Source organism: Panthera pardus, unplaced genomic scaffold (assembly GCF_024362965.1).
Source record: "Panthera pardus isolate Hobbes unplaced genomic scaffold, ASM2436296v1 HiC_scaffold_18, whole genome shotgun sequence".
In the NCBI taxonomy this organism is placed as follows: Eukaryota; Metazoa; Chordata; class Mammalia; order Carnivora; family Felidae; genus Panthera; species Panthera pardus.
The window spans coordinates 2,077,408-2,094,568 of NW_026526743.1; the positions used below are offsets into that span (position 1 = coordinate 2,077,408).

General features: G+C 55.2%; 2 protein-coding genes across 8 annotated transcripts in view; one reads left to right on the top strand and one right to left on the bottom strand.

The window, feature by feature from the left end:
* The window catches only part of STRN4 (striatin 4), a 26,790-nt gene extending 23,772 nt beyond the window's left edge, over positions 1-3,018 (bottom strand). For 2 of the 5 annotated variants that reach the window (XM_053905518.1, XM_053905516.1), the window contains exon 1: positions 2,713-3,018. In XM_053905518.1, the coding sequence (XP_053761493.1) occupies positions 2,713-2,994 (282 nt within the window). In that variant the 5' untranslated portion in view covers positions 2,995-3,018. The remainder of the gene's footprint in view (positions 1-2,712) is intronic. The other 3 variants (XM_053905519.1, XM_053905517.1, XM_053905520.1) reach the window with 2 other exon arrangements.
* FKRP (fukutin related protein) lies at positions 2,287-13,008 on the top strand. Of its 3 annotated transcripts, none has more exons than XM_053905523.1 (3): positions 2,287-2,659; positions 4,249-4,306; positions 9,400-13,008. In XM_053905523.1, exon 3 carries the CDS (start codon positions 9,439-9,441, stop codon positions 10,924-10,926), a length of 1,488 nt encoding a protein of 495 aa, XP_053761498.1. In that variant the 5' UTR covers positions 2,287-2,659; positions 4,249-4,306; positions 9,400-9,438; the 3' UTR covers positions 10,927-13,008. The 3 variants fall into 3 exon arrangements, with proteins under 3 accessions (XP_053761498.1, XP_053761496.1, XP_053761497.1); XM_053905521.1 differs by having other exon boundaries at positions 2,615-2,659; positions 4,180-4,306; XM_053905522.1 differs by lacking the exon at positions 2,287-2,659 and adding an exon at positions 3,147-3,865 and having other exon boundaries at positions 4,180-4,306.
* Positions 13,009-17,161: the final 4,153 nt, after the last annotated feature.

A 17,161-nucleotide genomic window follows, 5' to 3' on the forward strand; every position in this document is an offset into this window, starting at 1 on the left:
TGCTATTGGGGGTGTGACCGCGGGGTAACCTGGCAGAACCCATCACCGTCTCATAAGCGTATCTATTCTATCATCCCATCCACCTGCCCTGCAAAGATAGTCACCGCCGCCATTTCTGAAGGGAAAACTGGAAACAGGCTAAAACCTGTCCACAAGGTCATCTAAAGGAGGAATGGTGCAAACATCCAGCCCAACGTAGTTATCAAAAGTAACAAGAGCGCTCTCTGTGCTGATAGGAAAGGAACATCAAGACACAGAGACTGTGAAAAAAGTCACAAAACGATACGTGTAATAGACCTTGCATATCACACAGGGCAGAGCTGAACTACTTTCACAGCAGTAACAGTTTCAGGGGAGAGCAGGGAAGGGACAAGAGGGGGACTTTCCCCTCTCACTCGTAAGTACACACTTATATACGTGCATATACACACACGCAAACACTCCTGAGATCTGTGCGCTTTTACTAACGGGACGGAACGAACAGCAAACAAAAGTACAAAGTAAGTTAACGCCGCAGCCTAGACCTGGGAGAGCCTAACTGGGTCCCGTCCGTGAGTTCCTACCAAGAGCCACTGAGGGAGGGAATAAACAGAACTCTTCTCTCGTTCGTCACAAATACGGGACAGTGGTAGGGTGGGTGCCGTAGGGTGCACCCGCATGCGGTCCCAGAGACCAAAATGCAATCCCAGGTCTGCCTATGACTGTTTGGATGATCCCGAGGAGGCCACTGGGCTTCCTGGGAACAGTTTCCTCATCTGTACTGGACAGCAGAGAGGTACAGAGCATGTGCTTTTAAAAGCCCATAGACCAGCCCTTCCACCCACAGGCTGTGATCCTAGATCAATCACTGAGTGTCCCAGAGCCTCCCTTTCCTTTTGGGATTCTTTTCTCAAATAGCAGGGTGGTGGGGGGAATGCTATTACCTACCCTTGCTGAATGCTGCAAGGATTAAACGATACCATGTCTCCAGCTAAAGTGCTTCATACAGGCCTGGCAGCTCCTATGTGCTCACTAAACAGCAGCTGGCATCCGTTTCAGCAGTAAGCTGAATGAGGGCAATGACCCTGGCCCTGTCTACATAATGGGGTATTGAGATCTGATGAGAGATGTAGGCTGGGGAAGAGCTCCGGAAACTGAGAATCGAACCCAAAAGTGAGGGGTGCTTACATAAGGACTCCTCTCCCACCTCAGTGCCGAGCCCCAGCTACCACACAGCTGAGATCCCTCCCTAGGGGTGGGAGAATTGCGGAACGCTCTCTTTATTCATCCTCTGGACAGAATTCCAATCAGTTATTTGGGTCCCCACAGCCACTGGACGGGAAAACAGTGAGCCGGAAGGAGAGAGATGGGCGGCCAGAAGTAGGCACCGGCTCCTGCTAATTCTACCCCAGCCCAGGAACCCTCAGAATCCTTGCTGCCCATCCCCGGATTCCTTCATATCCCCACAACTCTGCCGCCCCAGCTCTGCTCTGCGGAGCGCTCAGCGAGCGGACCCGCACTTCTCAAGGTCACGTAACCCGGGCCAATTCCTCAAGCTCTCCCAAACATCATCCCTGGGCACATCCCTCTCCCAAACGACTCCACAAACCATGGGGTCCTCTCCCCGGAAACTTCCACAAACATACCTCCTCCCGGGGTCCTTCTGAGATGCTTCTTCTATGCTGTCTACCCGCTGTGCAAAAATGCTCCCCCTGCCATCTTCCAGGTGCCCCTGGACTCCTCCCCCCTGTCCCCGTCCCAGGTCCCCTTATCTCCACGTTGGACGCCAGCGCCCTCCAGTCCAGGGTTCTCCGCCGGACATCTGCACACACCTCCCGTCTCAAACCCCCCCTCCTCCCGCCCCCTCCCCCACACCCACTCACTCCCAAAACTAGAGTTTCCGCTCCGCAGCTCTTCCATACAGGCTCCCAGGGCAAGTCCTGGCCCTGTCCATGCTTCTGTCCCCGGGGACGCCTCCCTGCACTGTTCAGCCACACAGGCCAGGCCTCCCCAAAGTTCCCTCCTGAGAGGGAAGGGCACACATCTTCCTCCTGGACCCCTCGAGGCTCTCCTCTCATCCCGAGTCCGCATACAGCCGTCTTTTCGTTTCGCCTCCACCGTCCAAACAATCCGAAACACACCCCGTCCCAGGCTCCCTGACTTCCTCTTCCTACGCAGGCCGGTTCCCCGCTCGTTCCACTCTGGCCCTCGGCGGCTCCCACGTCCCCCCCCCCCCCCCCCCCCGACCTCCGCTCTCTCCCCTCCAAACCCCATCAGGCTCCACCTCCAACCCTCACCTGGTCGGGGACGGAGGTGGGAACCCCGGGGCACCCTTCGGGCTTCCGCTCACTCCCAACAAGAACCCCCCCCCAACTCCTCCCACCACCCTCCGCTGAGTTCTCCTGGGCTCCCCTCAGGGCCCGAGGCCCCTCTCCCGGGAACCCGTCTGCCGGTCCGCTCGCTCCCACTCCCGCTCGCAGCCGGGTCCGATGCCCTGCGCGCCTCCTCTCGGCCGGCCCCGGTCGGGCTCTCCCGCCCCCTCCCGCCTCGAGCCGCCGGGTGCCTCAGGAGCCCCCTCGGACGGCCCCTCTCTCGGTCTCCGGGCCGGTCGCGGTCCCCTCCCGCCCCCCCGGCCGTCCCGGCGGCCATTGCTCCAAGATGGCGGCGGCGGCGGCGGCGGGTGAGGCCGGGCCGGGCCGGGCGGGGGGTCGGGGGTCCCGGGGCGGCGCTCACCTGCAGCTCGGCGCGCTCGGCCTCCCAGCGGGCCTTCTCCGCTTCGAAGCGCGCCCACTCGTGCTGGATAAAGTGCAGGATCCCGGGCAGGCTCAGGGGCTCGGGCCCCGCTGAAGGCCCCGGGCTGCCTCCGCCGCCGCCTCCCTTACCGGCCGGGCCGGGCCCCGGGGCAGCGGCAGAGGCCGGGGCCGCCCCCGTCGGGCCGGGGCCCGCGCCGGAGCCGAGCGGGCGGCAGGAGGAGGCGGCGGCGGCGACCGCGGCGGCCGCTCGCTCCTCCATCATGGAGGCCCCGGGGCCGGCCCGCGCGCCCGCTGTGCCTCGCGCGCCTGCGCGGCCGGACCCCCCCCCCCCACCCCCCGCGCGCGCACCGCCCGCGCGCGCGCTTGGCGGGGGCCGGGGGGGCCGGTGATGGGAACGAGGCCCGGCGCGCGCCTCGCCCACCCGGGTCGACCCCGAAAGCGCGCGCGCGCGCGGGTGGGCGGGAGGGGGCGGGACGGAAGCGCGCACCTCGAGGAAAGCTCGAGAGACCCAGGCCCAGCGCGAGGGGCGCCCCTAGGAAAAGCGGGACTTTGGGAGGGGCCGTTTTCTGCCCCTTCGCCCCAAAGAAAGATTCTAACCCCCTCCAGACCCAAATGCCACTCTCCTGGACAAACAGTGTCAGAGAGAAAGGGCGACCACCAAGGGTGATTTCTGCGATGGCCCCAACCTCTCTGATTCCTGGCCGGGGTCGGTAGTCATGGTAACCCTTCCGCGGTCTGGAACCCTCCCCCTTTGTGGTTATGAATTCCCAAACCTGCCCTGTCACTGGACTTGGGGAAGGTTGCTAAGGTAACCTAAGCCCCTGGTGGTCCTTCTGCCCCCACCCTCATTCGGTTACTATGGCAACCTCACCTAGCACTCAGGTAGCAAGGACCCCAGCCCCAAGGACACTGCTGAGAGAACACCTCTTTCCCAACCCCTCCCCCTAGCCGCCCAGCTGGCATTACCATGGTAACCGGCTCCCCCCCTCTTTCTCGTCGTGGGAGGCCTGTGGCCCAAACCAACCAGGTGTTTTTATTTAGAGGAGAAGATGCTCTGCGGAGGACTAGTTGCTATGGTTACAGGGCCTGGACCAGGAGGTGGAGACGGGCAAGGTCAAGCCCTGGTTACTATGGTAACAAGAGCAGCCCCACCTCCCCCCCCCACCCCCCCCTTCCAGGGACCCTAGGAACCAGGCCCACCAAGGCAGGGGATGTTTTAGGATTGTGTCTCAGGATGGAGTGTGTCTAGGGAAGGCGTTGTCACGGTAACAGCTCTGGTCACTTCTAGCCCCACCTCTCTGGACACATTCATAAGAAAGGGATGGTTATAGGTCGCTGTGGTAAGTGACATGCTTCCCACCCACTCCTGAGACACTCCAGGCGGTGCCTGAGCTTATGGAACTTCAAGAAAAAGGATTCTCTGACCTTCTCGCTGCCACTTCTGTAGGTAAGATGAAGCCGTACTCTCTTGTGCAAAATTGGCTGATTTGGGGTTTTCTGGTCCTTGTTCCCTCAGCGGTGCATTTGAGCTGGTCTGGAACCGCCCACCGGGAGCTCCCACCGCAGCCTAGGAGGTAAGAAGTCCCACAGTGTCACCAGCACTCAGGTGGAAATCGCCCTTCTCCCCAAAGCCGTTCCTACATACCGCTCATTTTCTTCGCCTGCCACATTCGCACCCCGCAGATGCAGCAGCTAAGACTCAGTCCAGATCAGAGCTCAGGCCGGGTGAACCTAGGCCTGAAGGGAATCTGGATCCACTGACACTTGTTTGATGGGCACAGAGAGACACAAAGTCTCCTCTTCACTGTCCTCTCCTTCCCTGACCCCCTTTCTTCTGCCACACCCCCTGCTGGTCTCCTGACCTATCTGTAAGTTGTGAGTGTGGTTTTTGTCTGCTTACCTCTGGAGGGCCTGCCCAGTGACTGCCTCGATCTTTCCGAGTCCCCAGAAGAGTTAATGGGTTAAAGTACGGAATATGCCATATTCAGCTTTGAAAGCACCTGCAGAATGTTCGCTGAGGGTGGACAGAGAGCTGGGCTGTCTTGAGTGGACCCGAGAGGGATAGCAGAGTTTATTGGTTGAAAACAATAAACTGGACAAAGACCCTGGGCAAAACTCGCCAGGCTTGGGAGTCACATCTGGGTCCACCATCTCCCAGCTGCGTGACCTTGAACGAGTGACTTCGCTTCTCTGTGCTGCAGTTTTCCTCATCTCTAAATGTGATCAGAACTTGAAGAGCAAACAAGTTCCTATGTGTAAAGTGCTTAGAAAGGGGCCTGGCGAATCACGATTGGCTAGAATCGTTGATAGTATCATCCTGATGGGACTCAGAGAAAGAACATTCGCACCTTCAAAATCATCATTTCATCCACTTTGCCTCGATAAAGGAGATTTGAGCCCTCATAGTTGGGGAAGCCAAGAGCAACCTAGTCAGGGGGCTGGATGATTCCTTTCTCTTTCTTCTCTGGTGCCTTCGCTTGCTCGTCTGTCATACTCACTGGTCTCTGAGGACCCCATTTCTGTCCTCTGTCCGGCTGGGCACCTTGGGGCCTAGAGTCAGCCAGACAGAGCATTCCAAGAGCCAGGGCCTGAGAAGTAGAGACCTGAGTTCTCCATGGTTTCTATCTCTGAGCCCCACGTTCCCCATCTGAACACCTAGACTCAGTCATTGGTGCCACACAAACTTCTTAAGCACCTGCTATGTGTCAGGCACCGAGCTGTGCCCTGAGTATACATCAGGGAACAAAATAATAAGTGAAATCTACGTGATAACGATGAGGGGAGAAAACGCAGGGATGGGTGGGGCGCACGAAATACGTGGGTGACGGGGAGATGCATTTTGAGAAAGAAAAGCCAAAGAGAGGGCTCACTGGACAGGTGACATTTGAGGAGAGGCCCGAAGGCCAGGAGGGAGGAGCCATGTGGAGACCTGGGGATGAGCTTCCGGGCAGAAGGAGCAGCTGATCTTTGGCCGTGGTGTCCCGGATGTATTTGAACGCCGGTGTTCGGCGGCGACGCGGCTGGAGCTAAGAGTGGGAGGGGGTGCAGGATTAGACAGAGCCCAGGGGGCCCCGGTAAAGACTCGGCTTTTCCCTTGAGTGAGTTGTGGGCCACAGAAGGGTCTGAGCAGACGCAGGACGGGATCTAATTTGAGTTTTAACAGGATGCCTCTGGGCGCTGAGTGGGGAACAGACTGTTGGGAGATGCGGGCAGAGCAGGATGATGGTCTCTTTTTAGAATCTTCAGAAGGTTCCGAAACTATCCGTGGTCTCTCCTGTGCTTCTATGTACATAAGCTCTAAGCGTCTAAGATTTTTAAGACCCCGAAGATTCTGTGGTTCCAAAGTCTCCTCCCCCCCCCTCCCCCCCAGTAATGTGAGGTCAGGGTTGCTGTCTGTCTTTGTGTGCCATGTGTCCACTGCTGTGTCCCCAGTGCCTCAGACAGTGCCTGGCACGTTGTAGGAGTTCCACAAACAGAGGGAGGGACTGAAGGAAGGAAGAATCAATCTAAGATCCAGAAGGCAATTCCAAGGTTCTAAAACTTAAGTTGTTAGGGCGCCTCGGTGGCTCAGTCAATTAAGTGTCCGACTTTGGCTCAGGTCACCATCTCAGAGTTTGTGAGTTCAAGCCCCGCCTCAGGTTCTCTGCCATCAGTGCAGAGCGCACTTTAGATCCCCTCTCTATCAAAAAATAAACATAAAAATAAAAGTTGCTCTCAAAGTGCAACTTGGATTCTTAAGTGTCAGCCGAGATGGGTCAGAGAAGGGGAAACCGGCCTGGGATGGGTGAAGAGAGATAGGAGCCTATTCCCGGTAGGAGATAGAGAGGGAAGAGGCAGAAAGACTCAGGCCACGCAGTGCAGAGTTTGGCTTCAGGAACCTGAGGCATGGGGGGCCCAGGGAGGACTTCTGACCCAGCCTGGGGTTCGGGGAGGGCTTCCTGGGGGAGGAGCCATCAGAGCTGAGGCCTAAAGCTTAAGTAGGCGTTCTCCAGGAGAAAAGAGGCATGGGGAGGAGGGGTGTTTGGGAGGAGAAGCAGAAGGAACAGAATGTCCAAAGGCTTAGAAATAAGATCTGTTTGAGACGAAGGCCAAGGTGGCTTAAGCACAGAGTCTGACACATGGCAGGAGACGGGGCTGGACCCGGTGGGCCAGCAAGGGACAGGTCACCCAAGAGCTCGTGGAACGTTGTAAGAAACTTAAACTTTCTCCTCGGGTTACGGAAGAGCCATGGCAGGTTCGGACCAGGGAGGGAGAGGTCAGGTTTGTGCTTTATGAAAACCTCTCTGGCTGCCACGAGGAGGGGATTTAGTCAGGAGACCAGGGAGGGGCGCCTGGGTGGCTCAGTCAGTTGAGCTCAGGTCATGATCTTGCATTTGAGGGTTCAAGCCCCACATCAGGCTCTCTGCTGTCAGTACAGAGCCCGCTTCAGATCCTCAGTCTCCCTCTCTCTGCCCCTCCTCCGCCTCACACATGCTCGCTCCCTCTCAAAAATAAATAAAAACATTAAAAAAAAAAAAAAAAAAAAAGGAGACGGGGAGGCTGAGGGGGGATCTGGGTGGACCCGGGCCCAAGGGGGAGCTTTGGTCAGAAGTATTTAGGTGGGTGGGAAGATTAGCTGAGTCTCTGATGTCACCCTTCCCGGGAGGAGTAGAAACCCATGGAAATCCCTCGTGGAAAAACATTCTGAGTATTTACTCCTGTGCCGGAGACCAGCCAGAGCTTCAAAGTTGTGCGGGGCACAGGGAGACAGCGCCACCTGGAGGTTGCCTAGGAGTGCGGCCAATGAATGAAGAGTGGGCGTGCCCTACCTCCCCAGCCTCTTTTGGGCTGTCCCACTCCCCTTAAAAAAAAAAAAAAAAAAAATTCTAGGGGGACCTGGGTGACTCCGTCTGTTAAGCGGCTGACTCTTGATTTCGGCTCAGGTCGTGATCTCATGCTTCGTGAGTTCAAGCCCCCTGTCAGGCTCTGTGCTGACAGCAAGAGCCTGCTTGGGATTGCCTGTCTCTGTCCCTGTCCCTCCCCTGCTCATGCTCTCTCAACAAACAAACATTTAAAAAATTTTTAGTTGTGGGGGCCCCTGGGTGGCTCAGTCGGTGAAGCATCCGACTTCAGCTCAGGTCGCGATCTCACAGTTCCTGAGTTGGAACCCCACGTTGGGCTCTGTGCAGACAGCTCAGAGCCCGGAGCCTGATTCAGATTCTATGTCTCCCTCTCTCTCTGCCCCTGCCCTGTTCGCGCTCTCTCTCAAAAGTAAACATTAAAAAAAATTTTTGAGTTGTAATAAAATACACAAAGCAAAATTTATCATCTAAACAATTTTTTTTCATTTTTTACATTTATTTGTTTTTGAGAGACAGAGAGAGACAGAGCATGAGCAAGGGAGGGGCAGAGAGAGAGGGAGACACAGAATCCGAAGCAGGCTCTGGGCTCTGAGCTGTCAGCACAGAGCTCGACACCTGAGCCGAAGTCGGACGCTTAACCGACTGAGCCACCCAGGCACCCCTCATCTAAACAATTCTTAAGCGCATAGTTCAGTAGTGTTGTATATATTCGACATTATTGTGCAGTTTCCAGAACTTTCTCAATCTTGCAAAACTGGAAATCTATACCCATTAAACAACTCCATTTCACCCTCCTCACGGCCCCTGGCAACCACCTTTCTACTTTCTGGCTCTAGGAATTTGTTTGTTAAGTTTATTTATTTTGAGAGAGAGCGAGCACGGAGGAGGGGCAGAGAGAGAGAAGAGACAGAACACCAAGCAGACTCTGTGCTGACAGCACAGAGCCGGATGTGGGACTCGAGCCCATGAACCGTGAGATCATGACCTGAGCCGAAATCAAGAGTCTGATGCTTAATGGACCGAGCCAGGCAGGCGCCCCTATGTTTCTAGGAGTGTGATCCAGTCCGTGGTGGTTGTTTAATTTAATGAGTAGGCAGTATTAAAAATTGGGATAATTCTGATTTAAGAAAACATTTCTAGCTTTTCTTGCAAAACCAAACCAATCTGGCCGACCATCAGATGACCAGATGGCACAGGAGTTGAGGAAGTGAGAAGGGGACGGTGGGGGAGGGGCTCGGTGCCCATGCTGCAGCCTCCCCCTGCAGCCCGGACAGGGTGTGAGAGGGACAGGAGAGAGAGATCAGGAGGGGCTTCCTGGAGGAGGGAACGGTGGAGCAGAAGGTGCAGCCTGGGCTCGGGGATGGAGTTGGGCATTTCTAATCGAACCCAAAACAGAATGAGAAGTCGACAAAGAAAAGGATAAGGAATAGGTGGGATTGAACAAGGAAGAAGGGAAGGTGAATCACTTGATAAAAACTTGCTAAGCACCAGGTCCCGTGCTGGGTGGAACGTGGGACCCAGCAGTGATCGAGACCAGCTCAGGGCGGGCCCTCATGGGTCTCACGATCCAGTGGGAGGATGCAGACCTGTCCCCACGCAGTAATGACGTAGAGTGGTGGACTAGGGTGGGAGAACCCAAGGAGCTGAAGGAGCCCAGAGGGGGGTGGATGGGAAGTCAGAGAGGGCTTCCTGGAGGAGGGCAAGTCAGAGCTGACACTACATAGAGAAAGGGCTGGGAGAGAAGGGCAATGCTGAGGATTAAGGAGGTCTGGTGAGGAGGTTTCTGACAACCAGCTCCAGCCTCCCCTTTCATTCTCCCTCCCCAGGATGCCCTGGAGGCCCAGCTAGGGCCCGACTTTGGCCCCATGCGGCTCACCCGCTGCCAGGCTGTCCTGGCAGCCGCCATCACGCTCAACCTCCTGGTCCTCTTCTATGTCTCGTGGCTACAGCACCAGCCCAGGAACTCCCGGGCCCGGGGTCCCCGCCGTGGAGCTGCCGCCGGCCCCCGCGTCACCGTCCTGGTGCGCGAGTTCGAGGCCTTCGACAACGCGGTGCCAGAGCTGGTGGACTCCTTCCTGCAACAGGACGCAGCCCAGCCGGTGGTGGTGGCCGCCGACACGCTCCCCTACCCACCCCTGGCCCTGCCCCGGGTTCCCAACGTTCGTCTGGCGCTACTCCAGCCCGCCCTGGACCGGCCCGCCGCCGCCTCGCGCCCCGAGACCTATGTAGCCACCGAGTTCGTGGCCCTGGTGCCCGACGGGGCTAGGGCCGAGGTGCCGGGCCAGCTGGAGCACATGGTGGAGGTGCTCCGGGCCGGAGGCGCACGCCTGGTGGCCGCCCCCGTCGCCTCCGCCAACCCCGCCCGCTGCCTGGCCCTGAACGTCAGCCTGCGCGAGTGGACCGCCCGCTACGGCCCCGCCCCGTCCGCGCCCCGCTGCGACGCCCTGGACGGAGACGCCGTGGTGCTCCTGCGCGCCCGCGACCTCTTCAACCTGTCGGCGCCCCTGGCCCGGCCGGTGGGCACCGGCCTCTTCCTGCAGACGGCGCTCCGCGGCTGGGCCGTGCGGCTGCTGGACCTGCCGTTCGGCGCGGCGCGCCTGCCCCCGCTGGCCACGGCCCACGCGCGCTGGAAGGCGGAGCGCGAGGGGCGCGCGCGGCGGGCGGCGCTGCTGCGCGCGCTGGGCATCCGCCTGGTGAGCGGGGAGGGCGGGCGGCTCGAGTGGTTCGGCTGCGGCAAGGAGACGCCGCGCTGCTTCGGGACGGTGGTGGGCGACACGCCGGCCTACCTGTACGAGCAGCGCTGGACGCCGCCGTGCTGCCTGCGCGCGCTGCGCGAGACCGCCCGCTACGTGGTGGGCGTGCTGGAGGCGGCGGGCGTGCGCTACTGGCTGGAGGGCGGCTCGCTGCTGGGGGCCGCCCGCCACGGGGACATCATCCCGTGGGACTACGACGTGGACCTGGGCATCTACCTGGAGGACGTGGGCAACTGCGAGCAGCTGCGCGGCGCCGAGGCGGGCTCGGTGGTGGACGAGCGCGGCTTCGTGTGGGAGAAGGCCGTAGAGGGCGACTTCTTCCGCGTGCAGTACAGCGAGAGCAACCATCTGCACGTGGACCTGTGGCCTTTCTACCCCCGCAACGGGGTCATGACCAAGGACACGTGGCTGGACCACCGGCAGGATGTCGAGTTCCCCGAACACTTCCTGCAGCCTCTCGTGCCCCTGCCCTTCGCTGGCTTCGTGGCGCAGGCGCCTAACAACTACCGTCGCTTCCTGGAGCTCAAGTTCGGCCCCGGGGTCATCGAGAACCCCGAGTACCCCAACCCGTCACTCCTGAGTTTGGCGGGAAGCGGCTGAGGCTCCAGCGGCCGCTCCTGGGGTCGGGAGAAGAACGCTCAGGCGCGGGGAGCTGGCCTTTGCTTTGGCGCCGCTGGCGTTTGGTGGGCGGGCCGGCGATGCCCAGCTGCCCTGCAGGGCCCGGCACAGGCCCGGACGTCGAGGACCTACGCTGCCCAAGATTTCCGAGAGCGTGGGCTTTATTCAGAGCACGGACAGTTTTTGTAAAGAGGAAAGCGTGTGGGTTCTGGGCTGGACTGCCGCGACCAAAACCCCAGCTCTACCACTTGCGACTTAGGTGGGCCCGGGCGACTGTCCCAGCTTCTCTGTGCCTCAGTTTCTTCCGGGATTCAATGAGCGCCCTCTGTCCAGCTCACAGTCCGTGGGGCACTTGGTTGCTGGGGCTGCTTCCGCCACCAGAGGGCGCCGTTGTCCTGCTGTGGGGCCAAGGCGCCGGTAAGCCTGTCCCCTCCGTGGTTCTGTAGCTTTCCTGACTCTTGAGTCTTAGGCCTCTCTAGTCCCCTGTGTCTTGCAGGACCGGAGAACTATTGCCCTTCGGGAGCCCCGGGAGGTGCATGCTGCTCTTGACCTCCTCTTCCAGAGGAGGGAACAGGCTCAGAGCCCTGAGCTGCAGCTATGGTTAAGAACCGGGTCCTGGATGCCGGCCCCACTCCATGTTAACTGCGTTACCTCATGATTTCAGCTCTCTGCACCTGTTAGCCCACGGCAAGGCCGGATTAACAGTCGTCATAACTCACGTTACCCAGCACATACCGTGTGCCAGGCATCCTTCTCAGTATTTCACACAGATTCACTGATTTATGTCTCACCCCCAGGTCCTGAGGTGAGAGCTGCTATTATTTCCATTTTACAGGGGAGCAAACTGAGGCTAGAATGGTAAAGCCATTTGCCCAAGGTCAGACAGCTTGGGAAGTGACCGAGCAGGGACTTGAACCCAGGCAGTCAGTCTGGAGCCCACACAGAAGTTGGATACTATGCCCCTCTCTGTGGTACCGCTCTGCCTCTCCGAAACGCTGCTTTGCACCTAAGAAATGGAGGTGACTGGGTGCTGGGTGGCACTTGAGTGGTAAAGGGGTCAGGAATCAAGGCTGGGGTTGGCTCCTGGCTTGGCCACTGATTTTCCTGGTCATCTTAGGCAAGTCACGGCCTCCCTGAACCTATAGGTCGGGTGTGGGGGATCGGTGTCATTGCACACACATGAAGCCCTTGGAGGAGGAGACCTCACAGGCCAGCAAGAGGGAAGACGAATGCGAATTTGTCCCAGTCTCCTGAGACTCAGATGTCCAAAGCCTGACTTCTTAGAACACAGCCTCTGTTTTTAGCCACTGAACCCGCAAATGGCCCCGAGACTGTTGGGTTTCCGTGGAGCGTTTGGGAAACATACGGGGATGATTTGGGGTGATCACGGGGTGCTCCTGGCTCTCCAGAGCCACGGCCCAGGGATGGAGACGTCCCATAATATGCAGGGCGTCTCCACCTAATAAAACATCGTCTCTTGTCACATGCGGTTTTGAAATGCGCCACAGGGCATTCGTGAAGGATGTGTGATGTCTAAAACCTTTTGTAACAGGCACAGTAATATAAATTAATATATAAGTTAATGTATGCATCCGTCTATTTAAATATTTCTTTTTGATTCTCTAAAGAATGGAAACGATCCCTCTCTATATACATATTTCTTTAAGTTGTTTGCCAGGAACATAAGCTGAAGCTCACATCGTTCTTAATTGTTGCAATGATTTTGTTTTATTTAGAAACTTATTTAGAAATTGTTGGTGTGATTTCTTGACACAGCTATATATATATATATATATATATATATTCGTATATATTTATGAATATATATATCGCTTATTTATTTATTATATAAAATATATATAAAATGACCCTGCCTTAGCTGTGATTTGATAAGGGAACCCCATCAAGTGCTTCTGGCAACTTCCCACCGAACTCAGTTTCATCAGGCGACTTGGGGTCTCAATAGATCATTTCTCTTGGCATTATCCACGGCGTTTTGGTGTTTTCTCCTCTCCTCACTGTTCTTGAACTATCAGCAATTACACTAAAATCTTTTGTAGCCTCTCTAATACTGTGTGACAGCTTTGTGCATTCGCGATCTTTATTATCGATTAAGTAATAACATGGCAGAAAACCCTACCGCAGCAATTAGCTTGAATTAATGAGTTTATATGAGGATGTGTATTACTGGGTTTAGTGCTCTCGCTTTTAGCTAGAACAGAGACGTTTCGGTATTGTAAAAACCAGCACTTTCATACCAATGTCTACTAACCAAATTTTAGCCTCACTCAGAAAACGCTGGGTAAGAATCATCGGAGCCCAGGGTGGTCCAGCTGCCTCAGCCAGAAGAGCATGCGACTCTTGATCTCTGGATCGTGAGTTCAAGCCCCACCTTGGGTGCAGGGATTACTTAAATAAATAAAAAGTAAATAAAGTTTAGAAATCAAAAGGGGCGGCTGGGTGGCTCAGTCGGTTAAGCATCCAGCTTAGGCTCAGGTCATGATCTCGCCGTCTGTGAGTTCGAGCCCCGCGTCGGGCTCCGTGCTGACAGCTCAGAGCCTGGAGCCTGTTTCGGATTCTGTGTCTCCCTCTCTCTCTGCCCGTACCCCACTCCCACTCTTGTCTCTCTCTCTCAAAAATAAGCATTAAAATTTAATTAAAAAAATTATCTGAGCCCAGAACCGAACTCTCTATTCATGCAAACACAAAGTCCTTTGTGTAAGGTTTTAATAGGTCCTAAATGAGGCAAGTTTGTATGGTGTTTTGTTCAAAACCCGGCCAAGGATTGTCAACAATTTCTGAAAATCATGTTCTACGTGGCTCTTGATAATCAAACACCAATAGCATGGAGCTGCCTACATTACCCATGTAAATAAATATCTAGCTACCTCCTTGGGTTCTCGGTTCTGCCCCACAGATTTTCGTATTAAAATTCCTGTTATAAATTACCGTTTTATTTCTTTTTTGTTACATTTAGGGCAATAGAGAGATGGGGGGGGAGGTTGTGTGGGGTTTTTTTTTAAGTTTGAGAGTGCAAGCACAAGTGGGGGGGAGGCAGAGAGGGAGAGAGAATCCCGAGCAGACTCTGTGCTGACCAAGTGGGGCTCGAACCCATGAACTGTGAGATCAGGACCTGAGCCGAAAATCAAGAGTCAGATGCTTAACTGACTGAGCCACCCAGGCGCCCCTAAGAGATTGTTTTTAAAATCATGTGCAGGGGGGCGCCTGGCGGGCTCCATCAAAAGAGCATGTGACGCTCTCAGGGTCATGAGATTGAGCCCCACACTGGGTATAGAGGTAACTAAAATAAGTAAACTTAAATAAAGTCATGTGCAGATGAGTTACATTATCTATTTCATTTCATTCCATTTCAGCAGAGCCAAGAGGGTTTTCCCAGAGCTGATAGTCAAGCCATCACATGCGCTGGTGTGGCCATCAGGGTGGTTCAAACATGAAAATATCAGATTATAGATTCAACCTGTTGCTAAACGACCACTGCCATGAGCTGCCCCCCCCCGCCCCCGTATTATCACTCCCCCGGCTGGACGTGGGGAGTCCCTGGATCTCCCCCACCCTAGCAACCAAGGGGTTAACACTGGGCATAGATGGAGGGAATGCCGCCCCCCCGTCTTAAATGCTGTTGGATGGTCTGCTCCCTTTACGGAGCAGCAAATATTTGTGTACCCTTCGTGGGCATTGCAAAATATTTGCTATGGAAAGTGGAGGGCAGGCAAAGAGCCATGTACAAATGCACCTTTATATACATTAGCCCCAAGCTGGAAAGCGCCCAGTGTCCATTACAGGTGAACGGATAAACAAACGTGAAGGGTGGAGAGCAGAATACTCTTTGGTGATTAAACACAAAGAGGAATAAACTGGTCTGTGCAAAAACATGCCTAAAAGCTCAAAGGCACGATACAAAGTAAGAGAAGCAGGGTGCAAAAGGCAACATACTATATAACTCCACCCATGCGAAATTCTAGAAGAGACAAACTAATCCTTAGTGACCCAAAGCAGATCAGTGGTTGTCGGGCTGGAGAGGGATAGACTGCAAAGAAGCAGCAGGAAATCTGGGGGCGGTGGGAATATCGTGTATCTTGAATGCGGTGGGTTTCACTAACGTATGCATCTTGCCAAAACTCATCCAATTACTTACTTTATTCTTTAAATTCTCTAGCGTTTATTCATTTTTGAGACAGAGCGAGTGGGGGAGGGGCAGAGAGAGAGACACAGAAGCTGAAGCAGGCTCCAGGCTCAGAGCCGTCAGCACAGAGCCCGACGCGGGGTTCGAACTCACAGACTGCGAGATCATGACCTGAGCTGGAGTCAAGTGGGCCGCCCCAACGACTGAGCCACGCAGGCGCCCCCCCCCCCATCCAATTACCTACTTTAGCAGATGCACTTTATGGCATGCAAGTTATACCTTAATAAGGTCGACCCCTCCCCCCTACAAAAGTTCAACCGCCATAGAAACATTGTCGCTAGGAGAGACAAAGCTGTCATCACCCTGTGTCTGCCAGTCCCCCACCCCCATCCTGTGACTAAGAGCTTAGGACGCAGGTCCAAGCCTAAATGCTGGGCTAGCCTGAGCACTTCCTCCCAAGCCAGGCTTCTTCAAAGGAGCAAGAGGGGTGTCCCCAAAAACAGGGGTGGATCTGGCAATGGAGGAAGGGAGCGGGAGGTGGGAGCCGGGCCCGGAAGGTGGCCTCACGTGCGCTTTGCCGTCTGCTCTTACGTAAACTTCACTAGTGGCCTTTGGGGGAGGCACACACATAACAGAGCCATTGTCACCAGAGGGTGAGACTCCCTAGGGCTTACACAAGGTCACACAACTGGCAGGTAGCAAAAAGCAGGATCTGACCTAGCCTAACAGCCTCTTCTAGCCAGGCGGCTCTGTAGCTGGAGCCCAATCCATTCATTCTGCAAATGTTTATTGAGTACCTACTATGTGCCAGTCCCCACGCTGTGCCGAGCATACAGTGGTGAACAGGACTAAGGTGGTGGGCACGTTGTAGTGGGAAAACAGGTCTGGAGCACCTGTCCACACTGAGGAGGCCTGAAATGGTTCCAGACTTTTTTATGTGACTCAGATCAGCAAAGTAGTGGCATGTGCCCAGCAAATCTTAAAAAAAAAAATGGAATAGAAAGAGGTGCCCGGGTGGCTCAGTTGGTTAAGCGTCCGACTTCCGCTCGGGTCATGATCTCATGGTTCGTGAGTTCGAGCCCCGCATCGGGCTGGCTGCTGTCAGCATGGAGCCCGCTTCGGATCCTCTGTCCCCGCTCCCTCTCTATGCTCCTCCCCCACTCACACTCTCTCAAAAATAATTAAAAAAAAAAATGGAGGGGCGCCTGGGTGGCGCAGTCGGTTAAGCGTCCGACTTCAGCCAGGTCACGATCTCGCGGTCCGTGAGTTCGAGCCCCGCGTCAGGCTCTGGGCTGATGGCTCGGAGCCTGGAGCCTGTTTCCGATTCTGTGTCTCCCTCTCTCTCTGCCCCTTCCCCGTTCATGCTCTGTCTCTCTCTGTCCCAAAAATAAAAAAAAAAAAAAAAAAATGGAATAGAGGAAACGGGAAATACTATTCGGTTGGGCTTGTCTGGGTTACGTGTTCCTTGTATATACACATATTGTATATACAGTATATATATATTACCTATGCATGTGTGTATCTCTTTAAACAGGCATAATCTAAACACATAATAGATAAATCAAATGGAAAAACTGAGGACAAACAATTATTTTAAGTGGGGAAAACCGTGCCCTCCCAGCTCCTTCCAGCAACCCCAACCACCTTCCCCAAATACCATTAAAACCCTTCAACACTTTTATAACCACCCACCAAGGATTTGAGCATAATAGAAAGCACTGAATGTGGCAACTGCTTAACTATTCAGCACTTAATGAGCTCATTAGTGGTTATGTTTGTGTGTGATACACAACAGTTTTGCACAGAATCAGATAGGAATTAGACTCTCCTTTCACACTGCAATGATCATGCCACGGAACTAAATACACAAAAACAAACCAACGAAAAGATGCAAAAGATAGCCCAAGATACCATCTACAATTGGACTTGGGTTGGTGGTGCCCCCCGGGCACCTGGCAGGAGCCTGCACAGGGCCCCAGGAAGGGGGAAGATAATTATTAGTAACGTATAACACGTTTCAGTAGCATACCAGACAGGATCGTTATCACGGGAGCCACGACTGGGCATCATCCA